The 13,479-nt window shown below is 41.5% G+C and overlaps 1 protein-coding gene and 1 long non-coding RNA gene across 5 annotated transcripts in view; one reads left to right on the top strand and one right to left on the bottom strand.

Moving 5' to 3' along the window:
- LOC113490264 overlaps window positions 1-460 on the top strand; it is a 1,344-nt gene extending 884 nt beyond the window's left edge. The window contains exon 2 of the long non-coding RNA XR_003400190.1: window positions 9-460. This is a non-coding gene — a long non-coding RNA (uncharacterized LOC113490264). The remainder of the gene's footprint in view (window positions 1-8) is intronic.
- A 738-nt stretch (window positions 461-1,198) lies between these two features.
- Window positions 1,199-13,479, bottom strand: part of CREB3L2 (cAMP responsive element binding protein 3 like 2) — a 37,880-nt gene continuing 25,599 nt past the window's right edge. For all 4 annotated transcript variants that reach the window (XM_026866585.1, XM_026866571.1, XM_026866580.1 and 1 more), the window contains exons 8-11: window positions 8,930-9,029; window positions 7,856-7,982; window positions 7,104-7,329; window positions 1,199-6,182 (exon numbers count right to left, since the gene is read on the bottom strand). In XM_026866585.1, the coding sequence (XP_026722386.1) occupies window positions 6,107-6,182; window positions 7,104-7,329; window positions 7,856-7,982; window positions 8,930-9,029 (529 nt within the window). In that variant the 3' untranslated portion in view covers window positions 1,199-6,106. The remainder of the gene's footprint in view (window positions 6,183-7,103; window positions 7,330-7,855; window positions 7,983-8,929; window positions 9,030-13,479) is intronic.

Below are 13,479 nucleotides of genomic sequence, written 5' to 3' on the forward strand. Positions count from 1 at the left end.
GGTGGGAGGTGGGAAGGGGGCGATCCTTAGGTCCTCTCTCAGAAGATGAGCTCAACAAATTGTGTTCCTTGAGCTGTCAGCTCCCAAGGGCCAATTTTTAAGGCTAGCTTACACCATTTAAAATTAAATAAAGCATTCAAAGACATAATTCTGCAGAACAAAAATGACATCCAAAGATACAATAAAGCCTAAAGTAATCATTTTTTTTGTACCAAGCCAGAGCTGTCCTACAGAAAGGCCAGACAGTCTATGCCTACAAAATGACACAGTGCAACAACTTTCAGACAAAAATTGCTAACAGGACAGACTTCAGACAGCAATTCACACCAGTTTTATAAGTGCTTGGTGATGTGGGAATGTGAACAGGTTTCAGAGAGAAATGCCTGGACTTTCTGTTGAACCAAGTGGAATGTTACCTGTGTGTTCGGGTAGATGCCTTAGCAATGCTTACTACAGAAAAGAAACAACTCTGCATTTTTGGGTTTTTTTAATTGCTCACCATGTACACGTGCACAGATACACATACGCTCACACTCATTCCAGCTAACTATACAAATGGAGAAAGCAAGACGCCATTACATCAGCACCATTGAATTAAAATCTGATATGGCAAAGTCAGATACAAGCAGAGTTCTGTTAAAATAAATTGATTACTTGCCTCTGCTTTTCCCTCTCTCTCACTTAATTACGAGCTGCTAAAGTTCAAAAAGATTTTTACCTGCTTGTTAGAAGAAAAAATGGCATATACCATAAAGGTCAGATATGCGTAAATAGGACTGCACAGTATTAAAGAGCCAGGGGAATAGTAAAGCTAAAACAAGGGCAGAACTAATGAAAAAGACTATCACTGCTGATTTATGGAATCAAGAACTAGAAGTTTTCCCTGTGATGTCAGGAGTCCCTTCACCTGACACTTCTTTCATCTCTTCTGTAGGCTAGGTCTACAAATCCAGCTTTCCCATGTTTTGTTCTCACCTATTCAGTTCCAGCTCTTGAAGGAAGAGTATGGAGATGGACTTTTAGGGCAGAGAAGAGACTACTGGTAATAAAGAATATCTGAACTCCGTGAGAGTTTCCTGCAAGATGCACTCTTTTCTACATAGGAAGTCAGTTCATACATATACCTTGGTAAAGCAGAAAAAGGCCTGACATGAAAACTACAAAAGCAAATGGCAATTGAAAACTACAAAAGCAAATAGCAATTTCCCTCTCAGTCTTGGAGTCTCCAACAGATGCTGATCACCTAAGCAATGCAGTACTGACAGGATCACACCCTCAACATATCCCTGGATGCCCACTGCCATTTTATTGGCCATGAAAAAGCTACAATATCCTGGTCCATTGATTGAATCCTTACATCTTATTTGTAAAAACCTTAACATGTAAGCCAGTTCATTCATCTTTGCAACCCCCGAAGTTGTTTATCCTTAACACTATAGTGCAAACCAGCAACCCTTCATAGCACTACACTACTTATGTAGGCTAGTATAACTTTTGTAGTTACAAAGTACTGACCTACCATTTCACCTTCAGAATACAAAATGTTCCCTTTTTAATTAGTGACTTGGAAAAAGAAATATTTTAGTCACTAAGAGTATAAAAATACTCCGTATACTTCTGTTCTTAGCTGCGTGGGTTTTGTACAATGGCCTCTTGGCATTAACTAGAATCTGGAGCCCAAATACTCAGTGGAAATCCCTCCCAACGTAGCAATTAGTATCATTCATTTACTTGACCTACATTCTAAACGCGTCTAGACAGAATTCACCACTGATAGTTTGGGAGGATGGGAGTGGAGAGGTGGGTTGGTTTCTTAAGCAGGAACAAAAAAAATAAAAGAAGGTTTTAGATTAATTTTCAGCCCTGCATTAGAAAAATCAAGAATATATTGAGATACATTGTTACACAGAGAGATGTGCAAGTGTCCCCTGCCAGTATAAATCAGACCCGCAGCCTCCAAAAGCGTTAAGTGAGAAGCGTGCTGCATTGTATCAGCTGGGATCTGGCCTAAGAACCTCAGCCTAATCCATTATTAGTCTGTGCTGCTGAAAAACACTGAATAGTACAGATGAAATAAGAGAAATGCAGCAAAGAACTATAAATAGCCTGGGGAAAAAAAAACAACATTATCTACACACTGGTAGCAAGGTTAGAACTGTCACATGCCCTGTGCTTGATACTTTTTAAATATATATATATAAAAAATAATGCCCTACATTCCTTCCTAGCTTATCTCCCTAGAAGCAAAGACCCAACAGATCTAGACATGCTTTAAAGCTATAGGCCAAAAGGTAAGTTTACTAGTGTGTATAAAATTGTGCTGACAAGCAGCATAATGTTACAGCTGAAGACTCTAAGGATCACTTAAGTCCTTTAGTGGAAATGGAAATTAAGTAGCACATAAGGCCTTTGCCTACCCTGTCCACACACGCACATTTTTCTACTGCACCAAGTGACTGCTCATGGGAAAAAGGATACTGGCAGAAGGCTAAGACCTCAAGTAATATAGCTGAGCTAATTAAAAGCACTTATACTGGCATCCTCCCTCTCCCTGAATATGCCTTACTACTCCTTCCCTATGCCCTTAACACAGGGCACATACAATTGCCTCTCCATGTGGTCTGCAGTGCATCAACATTCACACGGGGGTCACCCCTGGACTGCGGAGGCTGGCGGTGCAACTGCATGTGTGCTCTCTGCTCTGACCCCTGCTACGTGTGGTACACAGGCATAAACTGCCGCTGGACACAGTGAGCTCCTTGACGCAAAACAGCCTGTGGGTAGGTGATGACAGGAGATTCTTTGGCCCCTAATATCTAGCAGAGAAACTTAGTTCTATTAAGGCCCCTGAAGAAAAATGATCACAAACATACCAAAATAAAGCAAAGTTTTTTCCTTATTATAAAGAAATAATGTTTAATATAATAAATCCCCAAGCAATGTGTGTGCTAGGTCAACAGATTCCCCAAAAGAGTACCTAAAAATAACTTTAAGGATTACACACATCAAGATTATAGACATAGATTATCAAACAAAGAAAACTGGTATGGCCATACTGGCTTGGATGAATTAGTTGAGGCATGACCTAGACCGTGGCCAGTTTCAAATACTCCAGATGAAAACATGACCATCTCCCAATCAGATCTGAACCATCATGCACAAATTAAGCAAACAAACTGGCAAAGCTTTAATGGTGACTAGTGCAGTAGGTTCTGGAGAGGGAGGGTTGTTCGGGTTTTGCAAGATCGTCTGTCCTTTAAGTATTGAGAAGTAATTCAATTCTGGGTTTAATACTGTGAAGTCAGCTGTATCTGCAATGAGAGGTGATCCATTTCACTGGTAATGGGCATGAGCTCAGGCAGAGCAGCCTCCCACCTATGCACAGTGCAAACTGCAGACTAGTAAGAGCAGTGTTGTGCTCCACAGCTTGGGGCCTCTTTTGCAGAAGACTTAACCATTCAGTTGCCCTCAGAGGTGGAAAACCATGAGTGTTCTGAAAACAAAGACCATTTAAGGAATTTTCTAAGCTATGACCTTGCCCACTTACACTGACCAGCCATACGGTAATGAAAGAGTCAGTCTCAACTTTCTCTTGTCACTTTGCTGGCCTCATGTGGCTAAGCAATGCCGCCATCTCCTGTGGCACCCACCAGTGTTCACTATTTATGTGAAGCCTTAAATTATTTTAAAAAAAAACAAACCTCAACATACAAAAGTTCTTTGTGGATACTGGAATGGTTCAGAGGACCCAACATGATCACCGTGAAGGGAAAGAGACTTTAGGGAGGAGACTTACCCATGCCAAGGAGGGAACACTTGCAAAATAGATTACAACAGCATTTCTCCTCTCATTGCCACCAAAGGTAAAATAATAAAAAGGCACTTGCATAGAAGAATAGGGCATTACCTAGAAAGTACATCTGTACACCAAAACTCATTACTAGCTCATGGAGTCAGGCACATGTTTCACTGTCACAAATGTGAAACTCCTTCTTAAAATAGCACAGTGGGGACTGATCCACAGACCCCTGTAATTCACTGAAGTCTTTCCATTCATTTCACTGAGTTTTGAGTCAGGCCTGAGGGCAGCAAATAGGGAAGAGGGAAGAAAGTCTAAGGAGAATAAAGAACAAGAAAGGAGCTGGTATGGCAAGAGCTGTAATAAAATACAAATCCAATATTTTACAAAATAGAATACTTGCAGGAAATACCTACTGTACATGGTAAGTACATCACTTGTAAGGCTAGGTTAATTTTTCCCTTATTTATCATTAGGAAAAAAATTAAAGAAAAAAGAGCTTCAAAATTCTTTATTCCTTTTCTAAATTGACTTCTTCTGGTAAAATGTAAAGTAGCTATGCTAGCCTGCTGAATTAAGATTTTCACATTAAATCCATCCTCAGTGGAGTCTGAGTGCCCTTCTGCAGTAATCAGGTAAAACCCTGCTCAAATCCTGGGGTAGGTATGACTGTGCCACTGCAAGGACAAATTGCATGAAGCACAGCTCAGGCAAAGACAGGACCAGGGTACTGAGAGAGGAAGAACTCTTAAAGGCAACAGCTACATGGGACAAGGAGGAAACAAAGCAGGGAGAAGAGTTCTGGACCAGGATCAGACCTGAATACTGATCTTGGCTTTTCCACTGAACTTGGGCTAGTCACTTCACCTCCCTATGTGCCCATCTCATCCCTCCTGTGCCCTATCTCCTGCCTACATACTCAACTCCTCAGGTTAGAGGCTGTCTTGCCATACAGTTAATACAGTATCTACCATCTCCAAGCCTGAACTGTGCCAAGCTGGGGCTACCTGCACCCCTGTCTTTCCAGCTAAGCAGTTGGTCTAAGACCACATCTCTGGAAAAGGAGGTAAAAGGAGGATAAGACACATGGCTTTATTTTAGGGCTATTCAATTTGGGGGGAGGGAATGGGTATTCAGACATTTGTGTGTCTGATTTCAGAGTTTGCCCAGATCATCTCTAGGGTTAGGGAAGCTCAGTTCTCTTCATTGCGACTGCCTGAAGAAAAATTTGCAAAGCTAATAAATACTATTTACAACAGTAACAGGAAGATGGCAAGGAAAAAAAAAAAAAACACAGGACAATCTGAGACCAGGTCTACATAAGAAATTCCATCAATGCATCTAGAAGCCAATAAATTAAATCCATATGGTCCTCTCAGGAGGCACTTCTGGTTTAAGCCTTCCATTGATTTAGTTTGTTGGGAAGGAACTGATTTAAGCTAAACAGATTTGCCTTAAGCAGAATAAAGGACATCCATCCAAAACATTGCATAAATTTAACAAAACCTGCTTTCTAACAGATTTAGTTAAACTAGTGTAAGTCTCCCACACAAAGTGTGACAAGACAGGAACTGATCTTTGCTTGAATTCCACAAGGGTGGAAGCAGTAGGGAAGCCTACCAGGACTGCTTTCAACCCTGAGAGAAACCTACCCCACTAAATGATAGAGGCTGGAGGGGAGAAGAGAAAGAGCTAGGGGAGGACAAATCAGCAGCAACGTTGCCCACCCCTCTCCTGCTTGTGCTGTTAACTCAGCAGTAACAGAACCCTTTCTTGCCCCTTCAGAAGCAGGCTACACACATGCTTCTCAATCCCCCCAAAAGGCTTAAGTGCCATAGACCAGTAGGCACGGAGCTGTGGCTAGATTCTGAGCAGCATCAGGCTGCATCTCCTCTTTCAACTATCTTCTCCCAAGAAACCTATCACCTACATGCTCCCATTGGTTTTGGGTATTTCACCCTTCTACAGAATGTCTTTGTGCTCAGATTAGGACGTGTGCATGCACACACACACACCCCTACCAGTCACCAGCACACTGCTGGCATCATCTGCCATCATAATTCAATCCTGCCCTTGCAATATTAGACAGGAAAGGAATAAAAGCAAAGACAGGGACTGTGTGTGAAGTAAGGAAGGGAGTTACAAAGACAAAAGATCACATCTGCAGTCACAGCCTCACCAGTCAATGCAGAAGTTGAACTCCCTCTCTTTTGTGCTTTGGTTCACTGAGGATGACAAGTCAGGGGGCTTTGGTTGAAAATATGTGGGAAAGAGGGAAGTCAAGAAAAAAGGCCTTTTTTTTTATTTTTAAGAGGTGGCATTGACTCTTCTATCTATTTCAATTATCTTCAGTGTTTCATTTCCTTCTAGTTCGGAGTTGACTCTGTAAGGAACAAAGAAACCAAAAAACCAAAGGTTAATGCTAATAATTAGTTGTTTTTAAAAGCACATATCCTGCTTGAATTGGCTAATGCTAAAAAGGCATTCTGTATTTACCAGGTACTTGTCAGTTGGAGCATGTAACACACTGAATTAGTCATCGCTTTGGCTCTAGATATAACTGTGACACAAGTGCTAGGAAGGCATGCTTGGGGTGATAAGGCTCATCCTAGCCCTCAGAATAGCATGCTTCTGAAAAAAGTCCCTCTCTACACTGTTTGGTGTGCTTGCTACTGCTTGTTAGCAGAGACCAAGATCTGGGCTAATAGAACAGTGGCAGAACAAGAAAAGGTATAGCAGGAAGAAAACTGCACACACATATTTAAACCAGTGAATCTCTCTTTTCAGAGGCCCCAAACCTTACATTTATATTAGAACATAAAAAATAAAATGATGAAGGAACTCTTGTGTTAAGTAGTTCAGATAACTTTACATGCCTGCAAACTTTCCACAGTAATGCTTTAGTAAGATCACTACTGCGAGAAGCTCCAGCTCTTCACACCCTAACCTCATAGAAAGCCCACTGAGTCACAGCCTCACACTTCCATCCAACTGGCAAAAGCTTATTCCTTTAGGAGACACAGAAGTGCTTGAAGAAGTGGGTAGGCACAACTAACAGGCTCACAGGGGTTAGGTTTCTGGTAGAAGCACTAAGTTCGGTAGCTGTATTACTACAATATGGCTACAACCACTTCTCCAGAATAACAATAACTTTGCCTATAAGCTCTCCAGACAGAGACCAAACTCTTACTTCATGTTTCACAGTGCCCAGCAAAGCTGAGACCCTAGGCTTACTGCCCGTCTCCAGGCACAAATGACAGTGATGTTGAACACCTGCATGACAAGCAGCCCACCCTCCACTCACCTGTGCTGCTGCAGGCCCAGCAGCACCGATTTCTCTAGCCTTGTCTCATTGGCTATTGTAAATTGCATGATATCATCCTGCTGTGTCCCTGGCATGGCTTCCAGGGACAGCGCCGTGTACTTTGAGGTGTCTGCTTGCCTGTCATTGTGATCTGCAAAGGAGATTGGGCTTGATGACTCCTCCAGCTGGTGAGACTCTTCATAAATTAGCAGACTCCTTGACCTCACTGTATACAAAGACAGAAGGCAAAAAGGGATGAGAAACAGGCAGGTCAGGGAACAGCCCTGGTCATTTCAGGAAACAGAAACTGTCAGAGCAGAACTAAAGCTTGCAAAGGTCTTTTCTTTTCCTAGTGATTAACTGGCAATTTGATAGCTGAGGAAAGACACCACAGCAATGGTCCAGGGCAGGGATCAAAAAGCTCTGAATTATTCACAAAACAAGAACAAAATGAAACAATCACTTTGATAATGTATGTTGAAAGCAATTGGTTCATTGCAAAACTGCTGTAAACAGAAGCACCAAGCAGGCTAGTGAGGAAAAGGTTTTACCCATGTTTCTGAAATCTGCTGCCATCAGCATAGCTTGCCAAACTATCCTTTGACAAACACAGGTATACCAAGGAATGGCCAGCTAAGGAGCAGAAAACCAAGAGGTGCTTGAGGATGAGGTTGGGGATGAGGGTGGATGGGGATGGTGTTGTGCTGAAGCACAACAAAGCAAGGAGCAAGACTGGGATAGCTGTCACTTACCAATGGAGTCTGTGTAGGACTCTGGCGAGGAATGCTGCCTGGGCAACACCATCTTTGTAGCAGAAGGATACGGCCCATAGCTCTGAGAGAAGCTGCCAAAAACTACTGCAAAGCACAGCACCACCATCTGGCAAAGGGAGGATGCAGAAGAGGTAAGTGAACTTGCTCCTGACCCACTTGTGCACATCACAACTAAGAATCATCACAAGGTAGATAAGATACTTTTTCAAAACAGATCATTTGAGGCTATTTTCATCACTACATGAAGTGTCTATTAGCAAAGGCACATATACAAAAACATTTCAGTGTTTTAAAGGGCAAATTTCAATGCTGGAGTTTGTTTTCAATGTCTGCCACCATTTTGGCCTGTTGCCTTATTTACTCCCAGCTGAAAAGCAGACACAGTCACCATGTGTGTTTTACAGATACTGCTGGGAATTTCCAAGGTTATTTCTGCTGCTGGCCCCAGTCTTCCTTCAAAGTGACAGAGAGGCCAGCAGACTAGGAGAACAGCTTAGGCCTTGAGAATAATTTTCATCAATTTATAGTACTTATATAAAGGGAACTTGCTGGCTGAGTATAAGAAGGGAAAAGGGCAAAGTTTCATTCTAATCCTTTTCTTATCCTGACTACTATTACTGAAATAGGACAGAGGTAGATTTACAGCCTTAGTAATATTTTTATTTGGATGGGCAAGTTTATTTTTACTGGTATCAAAAGAATCAAGCATCAAAGGTCACCCTCGTTTTCATTTTACGATCCTAGACACTATTTCTCACATACAATATTGTAGGAAATAATAAAACAGGTCTCTCAGAGGAGCAGTGCTCCTTCTTTCATCACTGCAGCACCCAGTCAAAAGCACAGGCCCAGAATTTAATGCCTTCCATTAACAACCATTAATCTTCATCACCCATGAGTCTCACCTACCTCAAAATTAATTTTCAGATTATGAAAAGAAGTTTCCCAAGCTGAGATTTGCAAGTGAGGGGCTTTGCAGAACAAGGGATGTGCCTTTGAGCAGTGGTCAGAGATTCTCATCACCCTACAATTCCCGGCTTTAGGGACACTCACCATAAGACAGGTCCCTGTCTGTGTGCTAGCTGCCTTACATGAACGGGACACTTTCCCAGCAACCATGGCTTGGAGTCTCTGCAACTGCTGCAGAAGTGTTCTGGAAAGCAAAGACAACAGACAAGCATCAAATGCACTGATCTACTTGCTAGTTAAACAACTTTTTGCTTCACATTCCACACCTGGCAATAATACAGTATTTATGACAAGGTACAGATCAATAAATTCCTCCCCTTGAAGTTAGTAGCAAGGAATGTTTTTAGTTTTACAAGATTTTTACCTGTATGAGCCCTGGACCTTTCAAAAAGATCTGCCTTTCCCTCAACTGATGTTTTCAACAATTACTTCTTCAGCACTTTCAGAAGGGTCTTATAAATAAAGTTTTGAGTGTTTCTACTATATATGAATCTGGTAAACATATGAACAACTAAAACTGCTCTATACACAGGTGACTACGTGCATATATGACCTGGTTCTATGTTATGAATTAATCAGTTTTGCCAATATTTGGAAAGGTGCAGGAGCAAGTTTTTGTAACTGCTCTAACTGGTGAGAGAGGTATATGGCTACCTCATTTTTCTGAAAACCTGCTTTACAGTGGTTTGAACCACATGCTGGACCACTTCCAAAGAGAAGGTCTTAAAACCAGACATAGTCACAGACTCAATTTTTCAAAATCATTTATTAAATAAAGCACTTTATTGCTATTTTCGAAATCCTCCAGGAGCTGACAAAAATCACAGATGCTTGAAGCAGCTACTCTGTGTCTTTCAGAGGTCCCAACCTCAGTGGCAGTTCTTTTGTAGCTGGCTGCAGTCAACAGTCCCAGATCAAGAAAATATTCTTCTGCCTTTCTGGCTGTTTTTCTTCTGCTGTATCACCATATATTACTACAGTCAGAATACTAGTCATTTAAATGGGAAAATATCTCGAAGAATGATTAATACAGGTCTTTCACAGAAGTTTTAATTTTGTTTTCATTAAAGCTTTTTAACAGACAAGGAGTAACCCGAATGTCTGTCCTCGACACAATATAAATATAATACCATTTTGCATCAAGATCTTAACTTTGCTGTTTGTTTCCAATTTTACTTTTTACTTCTACTGTAAATCTCACAATTTATTGTAGAGGGTAACGCCCACAAAACTCCAGGCAGCTTTGGAAGCTGTGATGTCAAATGGTAAAGTAAGAGGCAAGGTCAGGATGTCAGAGAAAATAGAAGGATTATTTTAAGATCAGACTGGCTAAAAGCTAATTGTAGGACAGACCCAGAGGTACCTTCACAGCTCAATATACACTTGTCTGCCTATTATTATAGATTTTTTTAATCATCAATGCTCATTGCTAATTAGGGTTTAATGAATTCAAGGACTTCAGGAATGCATTCTGAAATGAGCACAAGGCATGCTCACAGCACAGATTTATCTGGGCCAGCAGATCTTCCTCAACTTATTAAGGAAGGATGTCTTGCATGCTCTTGAGAGCATGGTTTATTCTGCAACTTGGTATTTAAAAAAAGTGATTTGTCTAATTCAGTCCTTTATTCACTATTAGAGAGACCACAGACAAATTTAGAGATGAAAACACTGAAAAAAAACCCCACCATCATGTAAATGAGACCATCGTAATTCCCTGTTCCCTTCTGCATCTCTCCCCAGTTCCTCCTCACATCCACATAGGTTTCAGAGAGACTTGTGTACATGGTATACATCATTTTCCAGCTATGTTATACAGCCATGCCTTTTTAACCTCAAAATTTCTGTGTTATTATAGAAGACTAAATCTTTCCCGTTTCAGGCCTGAGTCACTGGGCTCGACATAAAGGAGCTCTGTGGAGCAAGGAGGAAGGAGCTCTCCTCCCCAGCTTCGGGGCTGGTAGCAGCAGCAGCCTTGAAATGTGATCATTCTCGCCACTTTTTGTGGAGGCGTCAGTGAGAAAACAGCTAATGGCTGGTGAGGAAATCAACAGAGAAGAGGCAATTCTCCTCATTTTGCTCATCTCTGCCTTTTTGTGTCGAATTTAAAGAACCTGCTGGGCAGAGTGGGCCCAGAGAGCTGATACCAAAACACTCTTTTTGGAGAGTATAATTTGGCAGGTATTCTGAGGTCTACTATACACAGAAGATTCATCCCCCACCTTATTTACCAACTACCTTCATACAAAATGTCTTTCTCCCGCAGGTAATTTATCTGTTTGAGCAGAACTACTGTCATCTTCTCAACAGACAAGGACTCAGTGTTGGGAGCTGACAGGTGCATTTTCAAACTAAGAGCAAGAGCCTAGGCAAGAGTAAGAAACAAGTTTGTTCAGTGATTATAACAGTTTACCCTGACACTTCCTAAATGGGGCACTCCTTGGTGGTTTTTATTCTCTGTTTGAATCTGGAATGGTGGAAGACTGCGTTCTGCGGTCAAAAGATCTTTTTTCCCCTGAAAAACCTGTCTTCATTGTTACTGGACAGCTGCAGGTATGATCTGGACTCAGACAAGGAAAAGAAGCAGGTCTCTGCTTTGCAGAACAGGGACTTCCATTAAACTACAATGTTCCCTCTAAATAGCAGCAGGAAGAATATGAATGCTTCTAGTGAAACACACTGCCTATGGTTAAGTCCTAACAGGAGAAAATGCAATCCCAAGACAGCCATGCATAAGGGGGTTTGCACCCACAGGGATTATTTTCACTGTGTCTGACACATTTCCCAGTGATATTCAATTAGAAGGTCACCTCTGTAGGAGGTGTGAACCTGCTTTCACGCTTTTCTCTGCCAATGGAAGCACCTCATAGGAAAGCTGTAAAGTGACTGAAGACTCCTGCTCTCCCTTCCACAAGTGACAGGAAATTCACTGCCTGTGATGTCTTGTTTTCGTGTGCACATTCACGTATTTATCTTTTAAAAAGCCCCTTTTCACCACCAAAGTAAGGAACAAGCCAAGGCTTCCCCTCTGCTTCCAGTGACACTTTGATTAAGGAGAGAAAATATGTCACTCCAGGACCTAGCCACCTGGGAGGCTTCCTCAAGTCAATGTTTATGTTTAAAATCCAACATCAATTTAAAGAAAAAAAGACAGCTTCTAGGGGACACCAAACACTATTTATTTTGATCCATATTTTTCAGAAAATTTATCTACTTCGTGAGGAATAAAACCTAATTTTGATAAGGAGAAAAACTGTTCTGTCTTCCAACTCTACACACAGATTCCTTCGCTGCCTGTCCTGTTTGTAGGAAAGAGAGCAAATCCCAAAGTAAGGTTTTCACTGAAAGACCAGAATATCTCAAAGCAGGAAAAAATCCACAATTTTTTCTCATTTGAATTACAAAGAAAAAATCCAGCAATTTTTCATCAAAGATGTTTCAGCATAAAAACCAGTCCTGCTCCAGCGAGCCACTCCAGGGCTGCCATGCTTTGTCAACTATGGTAAGCGTGATCTGAAATGAAGTGCAAGATATCTTATTGCAACTTAAATCCAGATCCTTCACTCCTTGAAAATTACTTGGTAAAATGACTTTACCAGCCTCAGACAAAGAGCAAATCAGTGAAGTCTGGCAACTTTGGTACAGGTAAACCCTTGGTGGGTCAGACTGTTACACAACTTGACCTTTAGATGACTGGCAGTTGTAACAACAGCGTGAGCAGGAGCATATGAAAGGGAAGAACATCCCAATTGTATTTATAAAGCCATTGCCTTTAAGGTGCCTGTCAGAGTGGAAACCTACACAACTTGCTAGTCAGTACTCCATGGGAGCAACTCTAGTAGCGTGTGTGACAATCTCAACCATATGCTAATTGGATCTTATGTCTATCACTTCTCCAGGAAAAGTGATCATCAATATATTCATACATACAGACTCAACAGAAGTGAAAAGCAAAAGTACTTCTCACATGTCATACACAGTACCAGATGTTTCAATACTGCCTATAAGCCCAAATAGCCACGGCTCCCAGCTAGACAACGCTGGTATTGGAGACTGTATTCAACCCCCTGGATCACTGGCAGTTTCTGCCTTTGGTCCCGGTGCCAAAACACGAGTGGATCAAGCTTTGTCAGTGACTAGGACAAGTCAGTTCAACTCTTGGTGCCAGCTTCTTCTCACACCCGTTGCCTTCTCAGACAGCAGTGCCCTACATGTGCAGATTCTACTCAAACCAATGAGAGCCTGGCTCACATGTGGCTACAAGACATAACAGATATGCATGAAATATTGTGCTCCCTTAGTTTTGATAAAACTGCCTAGAAAGGAACTTGGATGGGTTTCTTTTAAGGGACTGAGTCACATAAATTAGGAGAGGAAACATATGCTAGCATTCTAATACTAAAGATGCCAAAAATGCTGCAGTCACCCACTCAGAGTATTAAGAATTAAAAACTCCCCTGCATCTTGATCCCCAGCCTCCTGCCTTGCCTTTTAAGATGTATGAATGTCAAGGGAGATGCTTCTGTATGCAAATTTTTTGACCACACTTGCACCTTTTACATTACATCTTTTCAGATCCAGAATTTCAGGCTAAGGTAGGCTCTCAGGGAAGACTCTTCTACATTTTTTCATGT

Source organism: Athene cunicularia, assembly GCF_003259725.1.
Source record: "Athene cunicularia isolate RWA chromosome 1 unlocalized genomic scaffold, athCun1 chr1_part2, whole genome shotgun sequence".
In the NCBI taxonomy this organism is placed as follows: Eukaryota; Metazoa; Chordata; class Aves; order Strigiformes; family Strigidae; genus Athene; species Athene cunicularia.